The 18,743-nt window shown below is 46.8% G+C and overlaps 1 protein-coding gene across 2 annotated transcripts in view; it reads right to left on the bottom strand.

Annotated features, from left to right (window-relative positions):
* The window catches only part of hyx (cell division cycle 73 hyrax), a 106,927-nt gene that overhangs the window by 82,113 nt on the left and 6,071 nt on the right, over positions 1-18,743 (bottom strand). For both annotated transcript variants that reach the window (XM_089562752.1, XM_089562753.1), the window contains exons 5-6: positions 13,762-13,817; positions 682-767 (exon numbers count right to left, since the gene is read on the bottom strand). In XM_089562752.1, coding sequence (XP_089418878.1) covers positions 682-767; positions 13,762-13,817 — 142 coding nt within the window. The remainder of the gene's footprint in view (positions 1-681; positions 768-13,761; positions 13,818-18,743) is intronic.

Raw genomic sequence — 18,743 nt, 5'->3', positions numbered from 1 at the left:
AGATAAGCTGTGCCGTGAAATAATCGAGGCTCCGAACATCAAAGCGTATGGTGACACATGTGTAAGCGCTCCATCAGTGTCTTTAAAAAAAACTTCGCTTCCTGAATTGCACATCTTAGCTTGTGTTGGCGTGCAGATTCCCAGCGCATGAATGAGCTCTTTGCTTTGTTTTCTATTTTGGTGCCTGAATGTATTTATACGTGCAGCGTGCCAAATAAATGTCAGTTGTTAGTTCAGCGCTGTGTTGTCCGTTTCTTTCTCTGCTCTCTTCTTTGGCTTTTGGCCTTGCGCTGCTTCAAATCAAACAATGAATAACCAACTCGCCCATCAGCTTGTGCTTTCAATCCTCAGTTGATGTTTAGCGCTCGTCCTGTCTCCTTCTCTCTCTCTGTCCTAGTTTTATGCGCTAGTCTTTTAGTTAATGACGACACACCAGCTAGCCCAGCTTTCCGCCTTGATTTCACACACAAAACTTATCATTTCTCGTGCCTTCCATCATGTTTCTGGCTGCCTGAAGAAACTGCACGTCCCTTCCAGTAATGAAACAAAAAATTGCACACACAGCCAATACACAAGTTTCAGCGAAAAGCCCACCCAACAATGACACCTTTTACCCCGAGCAGAGTCCCTACACGCACTTGTCGCCACCGTTTATGGCGTGCACTGCAGTGAGACGAGTACCTGATTTGTTCTGTGACCACGGGGGCCTCCTTGGGGGCATCCAGGCGTGCCGAGAACTGCTCCTTGGCACGCTGCATCTGTGTCTCCTGCGCCACATGCACAACCACCACGGTTTCAGGGGCCACACAATCGCAGACTGCCCCCACACCTTGCTACACATGCACTAAAAGGGATGCAAGCAAAGCCCCCCAAATTGGAATGTCATGTATGTTTATATCTTATTACTGATATAAATTCTCTCTCTACTGCATTGTATTTTCACACAATCCACTGCTGCTACAGCCTGTGAATGGGGCTGCAGTACTTAAAATATACAGACAGACAACTACCGCCAGCAGCCCGACTGCACCCACTGCCCTGTGCCAGACTTGCCGCTCCCTACTGCGCGTGCTCCCCCTCAACAGTAGTACCCACAAGAATTGCATGCACAAAAATGTGAGCAGCGGCAATGCTTACAGCCCCACCGTTTGTCTATTACTATTTGCCTACATTTTTTTGTATGGGAGGTCAATTCCTGACAAGCTGCAACTCAAAAGGACTTGTCTTGACTGCCCACCCTGCATGTGCATATTATTCATGCAGGGGCCTTCACCAGCATAACAGATGAGCTAACAGCTTCAGTGCACCAGTGAGGTGACACTTCAGATGCTCGGTGCATTTATATGGTCAAACATCCATGTTTGCTTTGCGTGCTCATCGGACATTGCAAAGGTCTGCTTGATGTCATCCACGAGAAAGCAGACAGCGAAGCGTCCGTCCTGGAGAGCTTATGTCATACAAACCAAAAGAAAATCACTCATCTCTTTAAACAAACAAGCAACAACCTACTCACTGCACTCCTGTTCGATGACTGCCTTGCTCGTGTGTGTGCCCTTTTTAAAGGTATGGAAATTCCTCTATGCAGTGCACTTACTAGCTCTCATTTCACAGTCTTCAAAATTACAATATATCAATATAGTAAACAATTCTTGGCGGGCCCGTGAAGCTCGTTGTATCAAGATTTCACTGTATTACAGCAATCCTGACGTCTCATACTGGCCTACATTTTGCTTGTGTGTCACAAGTGCACTGAACTTCCACTATGTGCCAACAAATACACCCCAACTAGCACTGCCTCCCCCTGAGAAGACAACCGAGCTACACTGTATCAGACTTCTGTACAGTGCACATCAACCATGAAGGCGGCATCATCACAATGGCATTAGAAATGTGCTGCATTCTACACTAAACACTTGTAGAGACTCCCCCGCCAAAAAAAGAAAGTAGCCAAAGGGTTCTACACAAATCTATACAGTAGTGATTGCAATCAGAATGTTACTGAGAGAGGCAGTACAGCACAGCAATGGGACATCCCGCTTGATCTGTTGTCTCCTCAGCTCCGTTATTTGACTAGGTCTTGTCTATATTCAGCTGTGGCCGGCGGTCCCGGCTGTTCCTGTGGCCACCGCTGCCGGTTCCTACAGCCGGTCAGCGGTTTTTCGACCGTTTCTGCAGCTTGGCATTGTCCACCTATTGCCCTGCTGCAGTTGGCCGCGGCGCCTGCCCTCACCGGGAAAGCACTCGGTTTGTCTGGCCTGCGGCGCCGGGAGACCCAGGTGGGCCGTTTCAATGCCCTCCCGCGAACGGTTGCGGTCCTCGCCGGCTCCCTTTTCTTGGGCGCTGGCCTTTTTTGGCCGCATTTTTCGTGGCGCTTGGTCTCTGGGCCTCGCACTGAGGCTTAGCCCTAGCAAGGCGTAGGGCCAGCCCCCCCTGGGTCCCCAGTGTTCTCCACCGGGTTTTTTAGAAAGAGGACACTCCATGTGTCGATGGAACTGTACGAACAGGTCTGGGGTGCTGCCTGATCTCGGTGACTAGAACAGACAACGCACTTCCTCACCAGAGCAGGATTTGGCCATCCTGGTGTAGTACTTGGCGACAACCTTCTATGAACAACCCCATTAACCCTCGGCCCTCAGTCCGCTGCAAAGCCGCTGATAGGGGCGGCGGTCAGACCTGTGACGCAGCGGACGGTGCTAAGAATTATTGGCTCCGGACAGGCCGCCATTGGAAACTGCACCTAGCAACGTTTAGCACAAGAACCTTATCCAGTGAGACTAGCTTAGCAGTGCTGTTGCAGGAATTAGCGGGTTTTAATTGGGATGTTATAGGGCTTAGTGAGGTTAGGAGGACAGATGAAGCGTATACAGTACTAAAGAGCGGACACGTACTGTGCTATCGTGGATTAGCAGACAGACGAGAACTAGGCGTGGGATTCCTCATCAATCAGGATATAGCTGGCAACATAGAGGAGTTTTATAGTATTAACGAGAGGGTGGCAGCTATCGTAATTAGGCTTAATAAGAGGTACAAGCTGAAGGTGGTGCAGGCCTATGCGCCGACATCAAGCCATGATGACCAGATCGTTGAAGCCTTCTATGAAGACGTGGAATCAGCGATGACCAAAGTTAAATCACGGTACACTGTACTGACGGGTGACTTCAATGCGAAGGTAGGCAAGAAGCGAGCTGGAGACCAGGCGGTTGGTGCCTATGGCATAGGTTCCAAGAACAGTAGGGGAGAGTTATTAGTAGAGTTCGCACATAGAAATAATTTACGAATCATGAATACCTTTTTCCGCAAACGAGCGAACAGAAAGTGGACGTGGAAGAGCCCCAATGGTGAGACTAAAAATGAAATAGACTTCATACTGTGCGCTCACCCTGGCATCGTAGAGGATGTGGAGGTCCTTGGAAAGGTCCGTTGCAGCGACCACAGAATGGTAAGGTCTCATAATAGCTTAGATTTGAAAAGGGAATGGACAAAATTAGTGAAGCGGAAGTCTATTAACGAGTTAGCATTAAGAGGGAAAGTAGAGGAATTCAGAATTTTGCTGCAGAACAGATTTTCCGCTTTAACTGAAGATGACGACCGTAATGTTGAAACAATGAACGATCATCTCAAAGATATCGTTATGGAGTGCGCTGTAGAAGTAGGCGGTAGGATGGTTCGACAGGATACCAGGGAGCTATCTCAGGAGACTAAAGATCTGATTAAGAAACGGCAAAGCATGAGGACGTCTAACTCCATAGACAGGATAGAACTAGCAGAGCTGTCGAAGTTAATAAATAAGCGCAAGGTCGCCGACATCAAGAAGTTTAACATGGAGAAAATCAAGCATGCTCTAAAGAGCAGAGGTGGCCTAAAAGCAGTGAAGAGAAAACTAGGCATAGGTAAAAACCAGATGTATGCGATAAGAGACAAATAGGGCAACGCCATTAGAAATATGGATAAGGTAGTTAAAGTAGCCGAAGAGTTTTACACAAATCTATACAGTAGCGATTGCAATCAGAATGTTGCTGAGAGAGGCAGTAGAGCACATCAATGGGACATCCCACCAGTAACGAAGGAGGAAGTCAAGAGAGCCTTAGGAGCAATGCAGATGGGGGAAAGCAGCCGGTGGGGATCAGGTAACAGCAGATTTGTTGAAGGATGGAGGAGAGGTTGTGCTCGAAAAACTAGCCACCCTGTATACGCAATGCCTTGTGACCTCGAGCAAACCTAGAGCTTGGAAAAACGCTAACATTATCTTAATGCATAAGAAAGGAGACGTAAAGGACTTGAAGAATTACAGACCAATCAGCTTATTGTCTGTTGCCTACAAGGTATTTACTAAGGTAATCGCTAATAGGGTCAGGACAACCTTAGACTTCAATCAACCAAATGATCAGCCAGGCTTTCGTAAAGGATACTCAACAATAGACCATATTCACACTATCAATCCGGTGATAGAGAAATGCGCAGAATATAGCCAGCCCCTATATTTAGCATTCATTGATAGCGAGAAAGCATTCGACTCGGTAGAACACTCAGTAGAAGAGTGTTATGTGAAAATATTGGAAGATATAACGATTGCACAGCTATCATAGTTCTCCATAAAGTCAGCAATAAAATTCCAATACGGAAAGGTGTACGGCAGGGAGACACGATCTCGCCTATGCTATTCACTGCCTGTTTACAGGAGCTATTCCGGGGCCTGAAATGGGAACAGCTGGGGATAAGAGTAAATGGAGAATACCTAAGTAATCTGCGATTCGCTGATGACATTGCCTTGCTAAGTCACTCAGGGCATGAACTGCAAAGCATGATCAATGAATTAGACAGGCAGAGCAGAACGGTGGGGCTAAAAATTAACATGCAGAAAGCCAAAGTAACATTCAACAGTCTAGCAAGACAACAGTAGTTCACAATTGATGGCGAGGTGCTGGAAGTAGTAAGAGAATATGTCTATTTAGGGCAGGTAGTGACAGCTGATCCGGATTATGAGAGGGAAATAACTAGAAGAATAAAAATGGGGTGGAGCGTATATGGCAGGTTCTCTCAGGTCATGAATGGTACTTTACCAATATCCCTCAAGAGAAAAGCATACAACAGCTGTATCCTACCGGTACTAACCTATGGGGCAGAAACGTGGAGGCTAACAAAATGGGTTCAGCTTAAGTTAAGGACAGCGCAGCGAGCTATGGAAAGAAAAATGATAGGTGTAACGTTAAGAGATCGGAAGCGTGCGGAATGGGTGAAAGAACAAACACGGGTTAACGATACCCTAGTTGAAATCAAGAGGAAGAAGTGGGCTTGGGCAGGGCACATAATGCGAAGGCAAGATAACCGCTGGTCCTTAAGGGTAACGGAGTGGGTTCCAAGGGAAGGCTAGCGCAGCAGGGGGCGGCAGAAAGTTAGGTGGGCGGATGAGATTAAGAAGTTTGCGGGAATATGGTGGCCGCAACTGGCGAAGGACAGGGTTAATTGGAGAGACATGGAAGAGGCCTTTGCCCTGCAGTGGGCGTAGTCAGGCTGATGATGATGATGATTGCTTGCCGTACTAGCCTAGAGTAGCAACAACGAAGCCCAAGTGATAACCACGTGCAAATGTCATAAAAATAAGTTGGAACGGCTTGGCTCAAGCCAGTGCCTCAGCAAAGATCAAGGTATCCCCGTATCCATCAGTCTCCAGTAAAGCTACCAAAGCACACAAAATTTGCAGTTGGGATATCGCATTGTAAAACACTGCAAAATATGCAAAGAAAACCATAAAATGAAACCTGAAAAACCTCGTAGTAAAATGAGGCTTTTGGACAAAGGGCCCACCACAGCATGAAATTGAAAAGTAGTCGACAGATACCTGAACCTACGTATTTCAGCTGACTACATACGTGCAAAGAGAAAACAGAAATTAGCTGCGGCTTAACTACTGCCGAACCTAGTTAGAGAGCAAAAGCTATGGTGTATGGGGCAACCATACGCGGCTTGGCGTCTGTAACGTTGAGTGCGTTCCGGACACCGGATAGGCAGTGCACCCACCCTACTACCCTGCCAGGTGGCAGTTAATGGTTGATTGCAAGAGTCTGCTCACCCAACGAACGCTGCGGCCTATTGCTGCAGTGCCGCGAGTCTGCCACAGCGTTGTCACCGCTGACGCATGCAGCCCACATCTCTCTCTCACCACCCCACGTATACCTCAAAGTGCAATTCATGCGTCCACTGACCCAGTTATGCACCCTTCATTTCCTCAAAATCATGAGAGTCTAGAATGTGGCCAACGCCAATGAACACAAGCCTATAGCTTTAGTGCCACATTTCTACCACAATGTTGTCGATGTCAACGCATGCAGCGCACATCTGTCACTACCGCCACGTAGCCTAAAGCGCGACTGAGGGGTCCACTGTTCCAAGGGGCCAGTCATGCGCCTATCCTTTGCTTTCGAAGCTCCCGCTCCTTATCGGTTTCGGCACAGCTCCGGAGCGGCCGAAGGTCAAAGCGGCGGAGTCGGCGAAACTCACAAAACATGGCGTAGTAATGTTTTCGATTTAAAAGTGGAATTAACACTTGCAAGCACACTCCATATGCCTCATACTTTTGGCAAAGGTTTTCTACATTCCTGCCTGACTGGGTCAAGACCAAGGACCGCAAGATCGGATGTCTGCTTAGTATATACTACACCTAAAGACCGTAATTTCATGCGACAAAAAAATTCTACATCAGACGTATTAAGAGCAAGCCTCGTACATGTTAACGTGAGCCTTTCACGCAGAAATTACCGCACACTTAACCCTCATGGCCCAAGGGAGACGAGAAGTTGGCTTTTTTCTCATATCTCACAAGCCTGGTGTGTGAGATGGGTATCTCAAAGAACAGCAAAAAAAAAAAACAAAGTTGCGCTACGTTCCTAGTTTGGTTCCAAACACAATGAGAGGTGCTTTTTGAAGCAGATGACTGAAGGAAAAAAAAAACCTTATATTTCTGCAAATATGGTAAAATGGCACCTACGTCCAGCCATGATGACGAAAGCTTCCATGACGACACTGCATCAACAATGAGCAAAGTAAAAACACCGTGCACTGTACTGATGGGGGACCTCAATGCCAAGGTGGGGAAGAAGCAGGCTGGGGACCAGGCTGCAGGTGACTATGGCATAGGCACCAGGAATAGCAGCAGGGGTGAGTAATCAGTAGAGTTCGCAGAGAAGTAGTTTACGGATCGTGGATACCTTCTCCCGGACACAAGAGAACAGGAAATGGCCGTGAGGGAGCCCCATTGGTGAGACTAAACGAAATAGACTTCACACTATGCACTCATCCTGGCATCGTGTCGGATGTGGAGGTCCTCGGAAAGGTGCATTGCAGCGACCACAGAATGGCGTAACGTCTCGAATTAGCTTACACTTGAAGAGGGAACGAAAGAAACTAGTGAAGCGGAAGCGCATTAAAGAGTTAGCGGTTAAGGGGCACCAGCAGGGATTCAGGATTTCACTACAGAACAGATATTCGGCTTTAACTGAGGAAGAAGACCTTAATGTCCAAACAATTAATGACAGTCTGACAGCTATCCTTACGCAGTGAGCGGCACAGGTAGGCGGTAGAATGGTTCGACAGGATACCAGCGAGCTCTCTCAGGAGACGAAAAATCTGATTAAGAAACGCCAAAGCATGCAAGCGTCTAACCCTACCGACAGAATAGAAGTGGAAGAACTATCAGAGTTAATAATAATAAATAAGCACAAGGTAACTGACATAAGGAAGTTTAATATAGGCAGAATCGAGCATACTCTAAAGACTGAAGTACCCCAAAAGCGGTGAATAGGAAACTAGGCATAGGCAAAAACCAGATGCATGCAAAAGACAAAGAGGGCAATGTCATTAGCAATATGGATAAGATAGTTAAAGTAGACAAAGACCTCTGCACAAACCTATACAGTAACCAATGTAATCAGACCCAAATGAGACATTCCGCAAGAAACGAAACAGGAAGTAAAGAAAGCCTTAGGAGCAATGCAAAGGGGGAAAGCAGCTTGTGAGGATCAGGCAAGAGCAGATCTGCTGAAGGATGAAGGGGAAGATTGTGCTAGGAAAAGTAGCCACCCCGTATATGCAATGCCTTGTGACCTCGAGAGTACCAGAAGCTTGGAAGAATGCTAACATTATCCTCATTCATAAGAAAGGAGATGTCAAGGACTTGAAATATTCAATTACAGACCGATCAGCTTACTGCCCGTTGGCTACAAAGTATTTACTAAGGTAATCGCTAATGAAGTCAGGACAACCTCAGACTTCAATCAACGAAATGATCAGACAGGCTTTCGTAAAGGATACTCAGCAATAGACCATATTCACACTTTCAATCTGTTGATGGACAAGTGCACAGAATATAATCATTCCCTTCTTGAATTGGAGAAAAACTAGTGCCACACCATGCACACCACAAGAAAAGAACGAGGACGAGACACAAGCACAAGATTTCAAAGATAAGTACGCACATTTGGTTGCGCACGTAATGAGCTGGGACAGGTACGAGGTGCGGTTAAATGAGACGAAGATTCTTGGCAAGAGCACAGATAAAACTGCACGTGTTAGTCTGGAGGGCTGTAGGTGTGTCAGCCCTCATCTTTATCTCTTTTTGCCTCGGAGTTCAATTTTCTAGATTCTGTTATCAAGTAACTGCTCTTTTTCTAGTGCGATTTTTGGCTACCTGCCTGTTTCTGCGTTCCCAGATGGTTGCCTTTGTTCACCTTCTCATACAACCAACACTGTCCGCATACCGCTAACAAGAGCTGACGCAGCAAGGCACCTTCAACAGCTTGCCCGAAATGTGACTGTACAGTCGGGGTCTATCCCTGGAGGTTGGACACCCCGCTCGCACCATTTCGACCTCTTGCTTCAACTTCATACCCATTCGGCCTCCCTGGCTGAGATACTACGCTGTTGCGCCGCCTGTCGATGGGAGTGGCGTTCACAAATGCCTATTCCAATCTCATCACAATGGCAGAGTCTCCAGCCATGTGAGCAGTGCGGTTGTGATGAAACGTTTTGAGTGAGAGCGCAGTTTTCTGACTGTTACTCTGTACCGCTTGGACTCGCGTCCTCTAACAGAGTCCAACGTTCTGGGGCCTCGGACACAACCTCCCTCACAAAGGAAAGCGGTGAAGGCGCTCCTGAGATTCTTAAGGGACTTCGGGTTGTTTTCCCGTCTATAATCTTTCAAGTTTTCAGTGCACGCCCTCTGTCCCCGTGACATAGTGGTCGCTGGACACTTGGAAAACTCATTTCATTGCCGCTCTTTTTCCTTTTTTCCCCTTTGTTCCCCTCCCCAAGTGTAGGGTAGCCTACTGGGCATCACCTGGTTAACCTCCCAGCCTTTCCGTCCATTTCTCTCTCTCTCATCCATGTCACCCTTCTTTCCCCTTGAAACTTCACCTTATATAAGGTGCTTCCTGGCTTCAATAAAATTTCAGTTGTTAGCGCTTGTGTCTCGTCCTCGTTCTTTTCTTGTGGTGTGCATGGTGTGGCGCTAGTTTTTCCCCAGTTCAAGTATGCACCAACTAGCCCAAAAAGAGGTGTTAATATTACGAGAAAGCATTTGACTCAGTGGAAACCTCACCTGTCATGCAGGCATTGCGGAATCGGAGTGTAGATATGCCTTTAATAAAAACACTAGAAGATATCTATAATGACTGCACAGCTACCATAGTCCTCCTTAAAGTCAGCAAATAAAATTCCAATAAGGAAGGGTGTCGGGCAGGGACACACAATCTTGCCAATGCTATTCACCAACTGTTTACACGAGGTGTTCCAAGGCGTGAATTGGGAACAGCTGGGGATAATTAATCGAGAATACCTAAATAATCTGCAATTCACTGATGACATTGCCTTGCTACGTCACTCAGGAGATGAACTGCAAAACATGATCAACAAGGTTGGACAGGCAGAGTAGAACGGTGGGTCAAAAATTAATATGCAGAAAACCAAAACTAATGCTCAACAGTCCCTGAAGGGAACAGCGGTTTATAATTGGTTGCGAGGTGCTGGAAGTAGTACGGAGAATATGTTTATTTAGGGCCGGTAGTAACCACAGATCCAAATCATGAGAGCAAAATAATTAGAAGAATAAGAATGGGGTGGAGCGCATTTGGCAGGATATCTCAGATCACGAATGGCAGTTACCAACATCCCTGAAGAGAAAAGTATATAACAGTTCTACGTTACGGTACTCACCTATGGGGGCAGATAACAAAAAGGGTTCAACTTAAGGACAACGCAGCGAGCTATGGAAATGGAAATAATAGGTGCAACGTTAAGGGACAGAAAGAGGACAGTGTGGGTCAGAGAACAAACGCGGGTTAATGACATCCCAGTCGAACCTAAGAGGAAGAAGTGGGCTTGGGCAGGGCATATGTAATGCGAAGGCAAGATAACCGCTGGTCCTTAAGGGCAACAGAGTGGATTCCAAGAGAAGGCAAGCACAGCAGGGGACGGCAGGAAGTTAGGTGGGCAGATGAGATTAACTCTTTCGCTACCGCGCCATAGGCGATCGTTCGCATATGATCGATTCAAATCGCCCGCGCAAAAAAGCTAATTTTGGAGCGTTGTGGACGTGCTCCGCCATCTAGTTAGCGAGCTCAACAACTGCTCTTTCGATTGCAGCCTTGGTTTCAGTGTTTTGACATGAGGGGGCGCCGTGAAAAATAAAACTTTGAACGGCCGCAGTACCGTCAGCCGGAGAAAATGGCGTCCGCGTCGCCGCGCGCTTTTCGGAAGCAAAAGCTGACACCGAGCACATCGGCCGGTTTTGGTTTCGTTTTTTGCGATGAAAGCAGCGGTTATTAGTCGGGCAACAATGTACAAACGTTGGATTTCGGTTTCGGCAGCGAGACTTCGCTTCGGGAGCCTGGAACGTCAGCGCGTACTTGCATGCGAGTTATGTTTTCGTTCGCTGTGTGTTTTCTGCGGTGCATACGGTTTGTAATTAATGGCAGTGGTTTATTTTTGTGCTTCAGAGTCTTGACAACGTATGGCGAAGACAGTTTGCCAAATGCTCAAGGTCGCGTCGCGTTTTTCAACCAAGACGACAGCTAGGTGTCCATATCGGCACATCGCTGCGGAGCGGCGCTCGGAGATTCGCTCGACTTATCGACTTTGTTTTGATGCTCTTCACGGCGGAAATGATGAAGATCGTGTGCGGAAACACTAATAAGTATGCATGGATGAAGATTTTCAGCAAATTCGGCGTGACGGCTCATGGGAAGACGTGAATCTGTTGGAGGTTCTGATGTTCATTGGAATCATCATATACATTGGAATTGTTGACCTGCCACGACTGTATCTCTACTGAAATACCAGAATAATATATTCTGGCCCTCTGCCATCAAAAATCATTTCTCAAAATTGGTTTTTCGCTTTTTTTGTTTGTTTGTTTTTTGCACGTAACGGACCCGGATGATTCAGTGGCGGCAGCTTCTATTGGCAACACTTGAAAAGTGTCCTGGCTTTTGAACCACATCGATAAAAGTTATTTCATCGATCCTGATGTTTTAGAGCTTGCCTAAAATGCCAAATTTTATCAGCTGGCTTTCAGGGAGCAGCTCATTCAAGAAATCTTCGGGTATGATGAGGGAAAAGAAGTCCACGCCCCCAATCCTATGTCTCATAGAATCCATTCAACACCAACTGAAAAGAATGAAAAAAAGAAACTGCAAGCTCGGCTATCAGAGAACAAGGGAGGAACAAAGATAAAACCTTATGTGAAGCACTTGTCAGTCTACCTCTACTTCACATGTTCACCTCTGATTGCTCTTCACAGTGGCACCACAGTCATGACCCCTGAGACTTGACAAGCCATGGAAAGTGCAGTAAATTTTTCTCATAGCTGAAACTGTGAATAATGACAGCTATAAACATGTGCAACAGTTTGTATATTCCAGTTTTCCTCTAATCAAGTTCGGGCTTAGTGCAGCCGGTAATTTTTGTTTTTGCTATTTACTTTTTTTGTGTTTTTAGCAAATTTCACAAATAAGTGTTCATTTACTTTTGCACACACAACTCTGGTGTTTGTTTCATTCAGAAGTGTAACTAATAAGCTACAATTTCATGCATTGCAATATGTGCTGGGTGTAGTAGTTCTTGAGAAAAAAAATTTTCTTTCAGTACGCTCCAAATCGTGCATTTTTCCGCGGTAGCGAAAGAGTTAAGAAAGGACAGGGTTAATTGGAGAGAGACATAGGAGAGGCCTTTGCCCTGCAGTGGGTGTAGTCAGGCTGATGATGATAGCATGAAACCTAAGCACACTGCAGCTTGCCAACAGCAAGAGTAGTTATTTCAACATCATTCAGGCTGTGTTCTCGCAAAAAACTCCAAGCTTCTCCGTCACAACCTTCTCTGACTAGTTGAGAGGTGACAACCTTGTGATGTCACCACAACCTACCCCGAAGGGTCATCCTGACTGGTCAAGAGAGGTCATGCGACTGTGCATCGTCATCCCCCGTGGCAACGTGGCCACCGGATTGTGAGCAACCTGCCTAAAGGTAGTCGAACATTCCAGAAGGTATGCCTTATAAAGACAATCAAACCATTTCCAAATGAAGTTTTGGTGGGAAAATAGCAAGAACATTAGACACTCCCTATAGACACCATAGGAGGTAACCTAAATGTTATTGCATTTCCTTGTGGTTAAGAATACCTGCCGTGGCGACTCAGTGGTTAAGGCTTGTCTACTGAGCCGGAGTACCCGGGTTGGAACCAGACTGCGGCGGCTGCGTTTCGACGGAGATGAAACGCAAGAGGCGCCCGTGTGCTGTGTCAGCGCACATTAAAGATCCCCAGGTGCTCGAAATTATTCCGGAGACCTCAACTACAGCACCACTGCCTTCCTTTTTTCTTTCCCTATCCCCTTTATGCCTTCCCTTACGGCGCGGTTCGAGTGTCCACTGAGATATGCCAGACAGTTAATGCGTCATTTTCTTTTCCTCAAAACCAATTTTGAATTCCGAGGCCCCCCCCCCAAGTTTTTTTCCCACAGCCTGTACTTTGTATTCGGGCACTGTGGGAGAATGTGCAAAGTTGCTGCCACACACCCATTACACAAGCAGTCTATCTTGCAACTCAGTGCGCATCCACCACACCACAATGCACCGCTTGTGCAACCTTTCCCTCTCCTATTCCTGCTGTTCTCTGCCGCAGAATTGCATCACCAAATGTTCCCACAGTTAAATAAAAAAACGCTGGTCCCGGCTATGCATGCACAGAGAAGAGCAAGGTCCAGTGGTGTCACAGAACAACGCACAGGTTTGGAAAGGACTCTAAATAAACGACTCATGCAGTGAAAACCCGCAAGGTCTGTACGCTTAGTCTCTAAATTCTGCCGCTTTCCATTCTACTCTCTATGCCTCGCACCCATTTATTTCCTCACCTCGAGTGGTCTACACAAGTACCCCCCCCCCCCCCCCTTCCCCCACTTGACTGCTCCAGTATAAAGTCTTCCAAAAAATGAAGTTTGGAGTACACTCGAGAGGAATCCAAGACAGGATAACGCAAACTGTTAACCAAATCCACAGTATGTGCTCAGATGTGGCCACACACACGCATATGCATACATACATGCATGTGTGGCAGCGACTGAAAACTCGTGTTTTCATATACGTATATATCCATCCCACAGTTTCCTTGACAGGGAAGATCCCCACTGCACAAGAATCTCACCATCCTGTCATGAAGGCAAGTGTGTGCCTCAACAGCTACAAGCAAATGTCCTGGGAAACAGCAGAGGTGACTCACCTCGAGGCGTGGCTTCTTGATGACCTCATTCTGGGGCTCCTCTGCTGTTCTCTTCACTAAAGAAACAAGCAAGCAAATAAATAAATGCACCTTGCATTGATCCTCTGCGTCACCTTGCATACATCTGACAACATATCCCTCTCCCTTCCAAGTCTCAACAGAAAACTGTCGGTGGCCACTGACCACACCAAGAGGACAGCACAGTCCTTGGAGCATGCACCGCATCACAGTCCCGTGGCTTAGCAACCTTTCATATGACACTGCCCTCGTCTACAATTCACTGCTTCGGCTGGCATGCCGAACAAAAGAATGATTGTGTCCACAGCACTTCCATCAGAAACACTGCAGGATCAGCCACTTTAGACACCAAGCCTTGTGCTCCAACATGCACAAAAAGAATGGGACCCTTTTAAGGATGCATTTCAGTACTCTCTTAGATGCCCAGACGCACAGCCACCACCTTGGAATGCATTCCGTCCAAGTCAGCAAGGACAATGATTCCTTTGCCAAAGACAAGATGGAGCAGCACTATGTGGACCCCTGTGGCTGTGCTCTTCATGGGCACCGGAGCATGGACCATCCTTGAAATGTGAGTGGCTAATAAGGGAGCAATCCTCGCGGACGCACAGTTCCTAGCAGTGCACATTTGTAAACTGCTCAGGAAAGAGCCTGCTCAAGTAGTGGATGCTGTAAGTCCATATATCGCTGGCTCTGTATAAGATTAAAACTCGTTGCTATACTCTGGTTCCTCGCCAGGTGTCCCAGTGGATGCCTGGTGTGACAGCCTACCACAGTGGCCGTCTCATCTTTGGCACACATTCTTTTTATCTGCAAAATTTGAAACTGTGAATAGTACATCCTCGTATTCCATTCGTCATGCTGAAAATCACTCGAAACAAATCAAATATGTTTTCACGTTTTCCAATACTGTTCAAATAACTGCCACGAAGTTCTAATAAGGCCCACCTCATCTTTCTTTTTTTGACGACTATTCCAAAAACAGGATCCACCCCTGCTGCAGCGACCGGCATGTGCAGAATGGAGGATTCAGCACTGTATACCATGTGTGGCAGCGCTTATAATGCTTGTGCATAGCCTCCGAAATGGGACAATGCAGCAGGGGTTCAGCAAACCCTGCCTTCGAGCCCACCTCGAATGCCATGGCTCATGTGCACTGACGTGGCACTAGTTTACTCTGTTTTGTCGCCACTGAGAAAAGGTAATTTTTCATTTCTTCCTCGTGCTCTGCATGCTACCACCATACTTCCCTCCTCTGCTGTGCTCTTTCGTCCTGCCCGTTGCAAGGCAGGAATGGGCACATCAAGGGGTCATGACATGGTTTACCAGCAAATCGTGGTTTCAAGCCACTACACTGTGATGCGTACTCAAAAAGGAAGTAGGCCTATGGCATCTGTAGTTATTCGATATCTTCTTTCTCGGAACTCACATTTTTGTCATTCCTTCTTACACAAGAAATCCTAGCTAATCCCTGTACAAGATTTAATACTGAAACTTTGTACACATCTAGCTGCACAATGAACCACAATAAGTCATCACCATCACCACCAGCCTGACTACGCCCACTGCACAGCACAGGCCACACTCCCATGTCTCTCCAATTGACCCTGTCCTTTCCCAACTGCGGCCACCGTATCTCAGCAAACTTCTTAATCTCATCCGCCCACCTAACTTTATGCCGCACCCTGCTACGCTTGCCTTCTCTTGGAATCCACTCCGTTACCCTTAAGGACCAGCGGTTATCTTGCCTTCGCATTACATGCCCTGCCCAAGCCCACTTCTTCCTCTTGATTTCAACTAGTATGTCATCAACCTGTGTTTGTTCCCTCACCCACTCTGCCCTCTTCTGATCTCTTAATGTTACACCTATCATTTTTCTTTCCATGCCTGACTGCATTGTCCTTAAATTAAGCTGAGGCTGCCACGGTGACTGAGAAGTTACGGCGCTCACCAGCTGACCAAAAAGACGTGGGGTCAGCACGTAATTATAAGACCTACCGTTCTGCTCTACCTTAACTCATTTATCATGCTTTGCAGTTCGCCCCACCGCGGTGGGTCAGTGGTTGCGGTGCTCGGCTGCTGACCCGATCCCAGCCCCAGCGGTCGAATTTCGATGGAGACAAAATTCTAGAGGCCCCTGTACTGTGCGATGTCAGTGCACATTAAAAAACCTCAGTGCACATTAAAAAACCCCAGGTGGTCAAAATTTCCGGAGCCCTTCACTACGGCGTCCCTCATAGCCTGAGTCGCTTTGGGACGTTAAACCCCAATGAACTAAACCAATGCTTTGCACCTCATGTCTTGAGTGACTAAGCAAGGCAATGTCATCAGCAAATCACAGATTACTCAGGTATTCTCCATTAACTCTTATCCTCAACTGTTCCCATTTCAGGGCCTGGAATACCTCCTGTAAACAGGCGGTGAATAGCATTGGCAAGATCGCATCTCCCTGCCTACACTCTTCCTTAATGGAATTTTACTGCAGGCTTTATGCAGGGCTATGGTTGCTGTGCTCCCGCTGCAGTGAAAGCTTGTTGACTGAAACCTCAATAATTTGAATTTTCGGATAATTCGAACTACACTACTTGCTCCGGCCAAGCACCATACAGATCAGTGTATAAAAAAGCCCGCTAATTCGAAAACGAGTCGGTTCCGCTACGGATAATTCAAACTATGTGCCGCTGCATTTGGGTAGCTTGGCACACAGCACGTGGCAAAAAAAAAAAAGGCACCTCCGCATAGTTAGAGGCTGTGCATGTCCCAAACGGGCACAGAAGATGGAACCAGATAAACCCGCAGAAGAGTGGGTATGAAACCTATATGGCTCCATCACCGGCGCGGCGGCCGGGGGCGCCGGAGGGTAGGGGTTGGCAGTCGCAGTCGCGGCTGCCTACCCTCTTTTCTGCGCAACCTCCAAAACTCGCAACTAAATACTCGTTAATTCGAGCCCTGTTAATTCGGAAATAAGGATAAGTACTGTCGGCGCAGTCCCAGCCAACGCCCATGAAAGACTATGACTTCGGATGGGCGCTGCCAATTACATGCGAAAAACTTTTTGTTTTCTTTTGCGAGAGTCCTCCATCTTTCCTCCCATCAGTCGAACGGAAGCAAAGCACACGGTCAGCCACAATCATGGCACCGGCTTTATAGCATGGTTCGCTGCAAAAGGCATTCGCGCGTTCCAATGACTGCGTGGCAGTAGGGCAGTCCGCCCCAATTGCCCATGGCACGATAAGGCGATCATACTGAAAACGAGGCTGCCACAAACGGACAAGTGCTGGCACTCTGCCAAGTTCGCTTCCCCCCCTTGCTAGAGCTAACGCCAAAAGTAAACACAAGTAAACACACCTTGATGTTATCGCTGCGCAGCACCTTGGCACACTGCCAAGAAATGAGTTGTGGACGGTGCGGAGGGAAGCGTTAAAGACTGACACTTTTTTTTTTTTGTAGCGTGAGCTACATTGCCCACACTCTCGCTGTGCTCTTACTGCGCATGCACAAGGAGCAAGTGAGGTCACTACGCACGGCTGGCATGCCTCGCCATGCCCGCTCGCCTTCCTTTCCTTAACATGGTTGGAGTGTAAAAGTTGAACGCCAACACCAATGAACACAATGAACGCCAATGGCCTATGGCTTTAGCGCCACGTTTCTGGCACAGCCTTGTCAATGCCTGCAGCTCATATCTCTCTCTCATCACCCCACGTACCTATAAGCATGATTCAGGCGCCCACTGACCCAGGGAGCCATTATGCGCACTTCCTTTCCTTAAAATGATTGCAGTGTAAAACGTTGCCAACGCCAACGCCAATGAACACAACGAACGCCGATGGCCAATGGCTTCAGCGCCACGTTTCTGGCACGACGTTGTCAATGCCAACGCATGTAGCGCACACCGGTCACTACCGCCACTTAGCTTAAAGCATGGTTGAGGTGTACACTGTTCCAAGAGGGCAGTTGTGCGCCTTCCCTCTGGTTCAGGTGTCCACCGAGATGTGGACACCTTGCCCTCACTGTATAGACATCTTCCAGCATTTTCCCAAATGGCTCTTCTACACCCTGATTCCACAATGCCTGCAGGGCAGTTGAGGTTTCCACTGAGTCAAATGCTTTCCCGTAATCAATGAAGGCTATATATAGGGGCTGGTTATATTCTGCACATTTTTCTGTCACCCAACTCATAGTATGAATATGGTCTATTGTCGAGTATCCTTCACGAAAGCTCATCTGATCATTTAGTTGATTGAAGTCTAAGGTTGTCCTGATTCTACTAGCAATTACCTTAGTAAATACCTTGTAGGTAAAGGACAGTAAGCTGATCAGTTTGTAATTTTTCAAGTCCTTGATGTCTCCTTTCTTATGAATTAGTATAATGTTAGTGTTCTTCCAAGTTTCTGGTACGCTCAAGGTCAAGGCATTGTACAGGGTGGCTGCTTTTTCTAAGTAAAATCATGCAATTTATTTTCTTACTGTTGCATTTTTTTTTTTTCAGAAATGCTATACAAAAGTGTTTGTCTTGGTAATTCAACTATTACACAATGACAGTTGACTGTATAAATTACCGTGGTTCACTGCACAGCTCCTGAAGGTGTACAACAGCAAAAGCAATTTTACTTCCAATGAACTAAATTAGCGGTAGGACCAGCTGGCATCAGATGTATATTTAGTACATTTTTTTTAAATAATTTTTTTCTTTCATTCTGACATTCTGATTAACATAAATCAATGCCCTTCTTAAGACATCCAACTAACTTTCTGCATTTGTGTGCTATTCAAATTTTTTTCCAAAAAAGTGGCCTTAGGAGCGGCTTTAAAAAAAATTCTAAGAAAAGGTGCACGCTACCTGTTGTGGCTTTTCTGCTTTGCTAACTTTACTCAGGCAGTGACATATTAAAGAAAAAGACCATCCAGCCCTATTCCACGCAGTAGTACGCTGCACGCTTCAGTTATAAAAGTGTAAAAAACAT

The sequence above is a fragment of the Amblyomma mixtum genome, chromosome 10 (genome assembly GCF_055824585.1).
Source record: "Amblyomma mixtum isolate Tamu chromosome 10, ASM5582458v1, whole genome shotgun sequence".
Taxonomy (NCBI): Eukaryota; Metazoa; Arthropoda; class Arachnida; order Ixodida; family Ixodidae; genus Amblyomma; species Amblyomma mixtum.
This window is presented reverse-complemented; position numbering and strand designations above follow the sequence as displayed.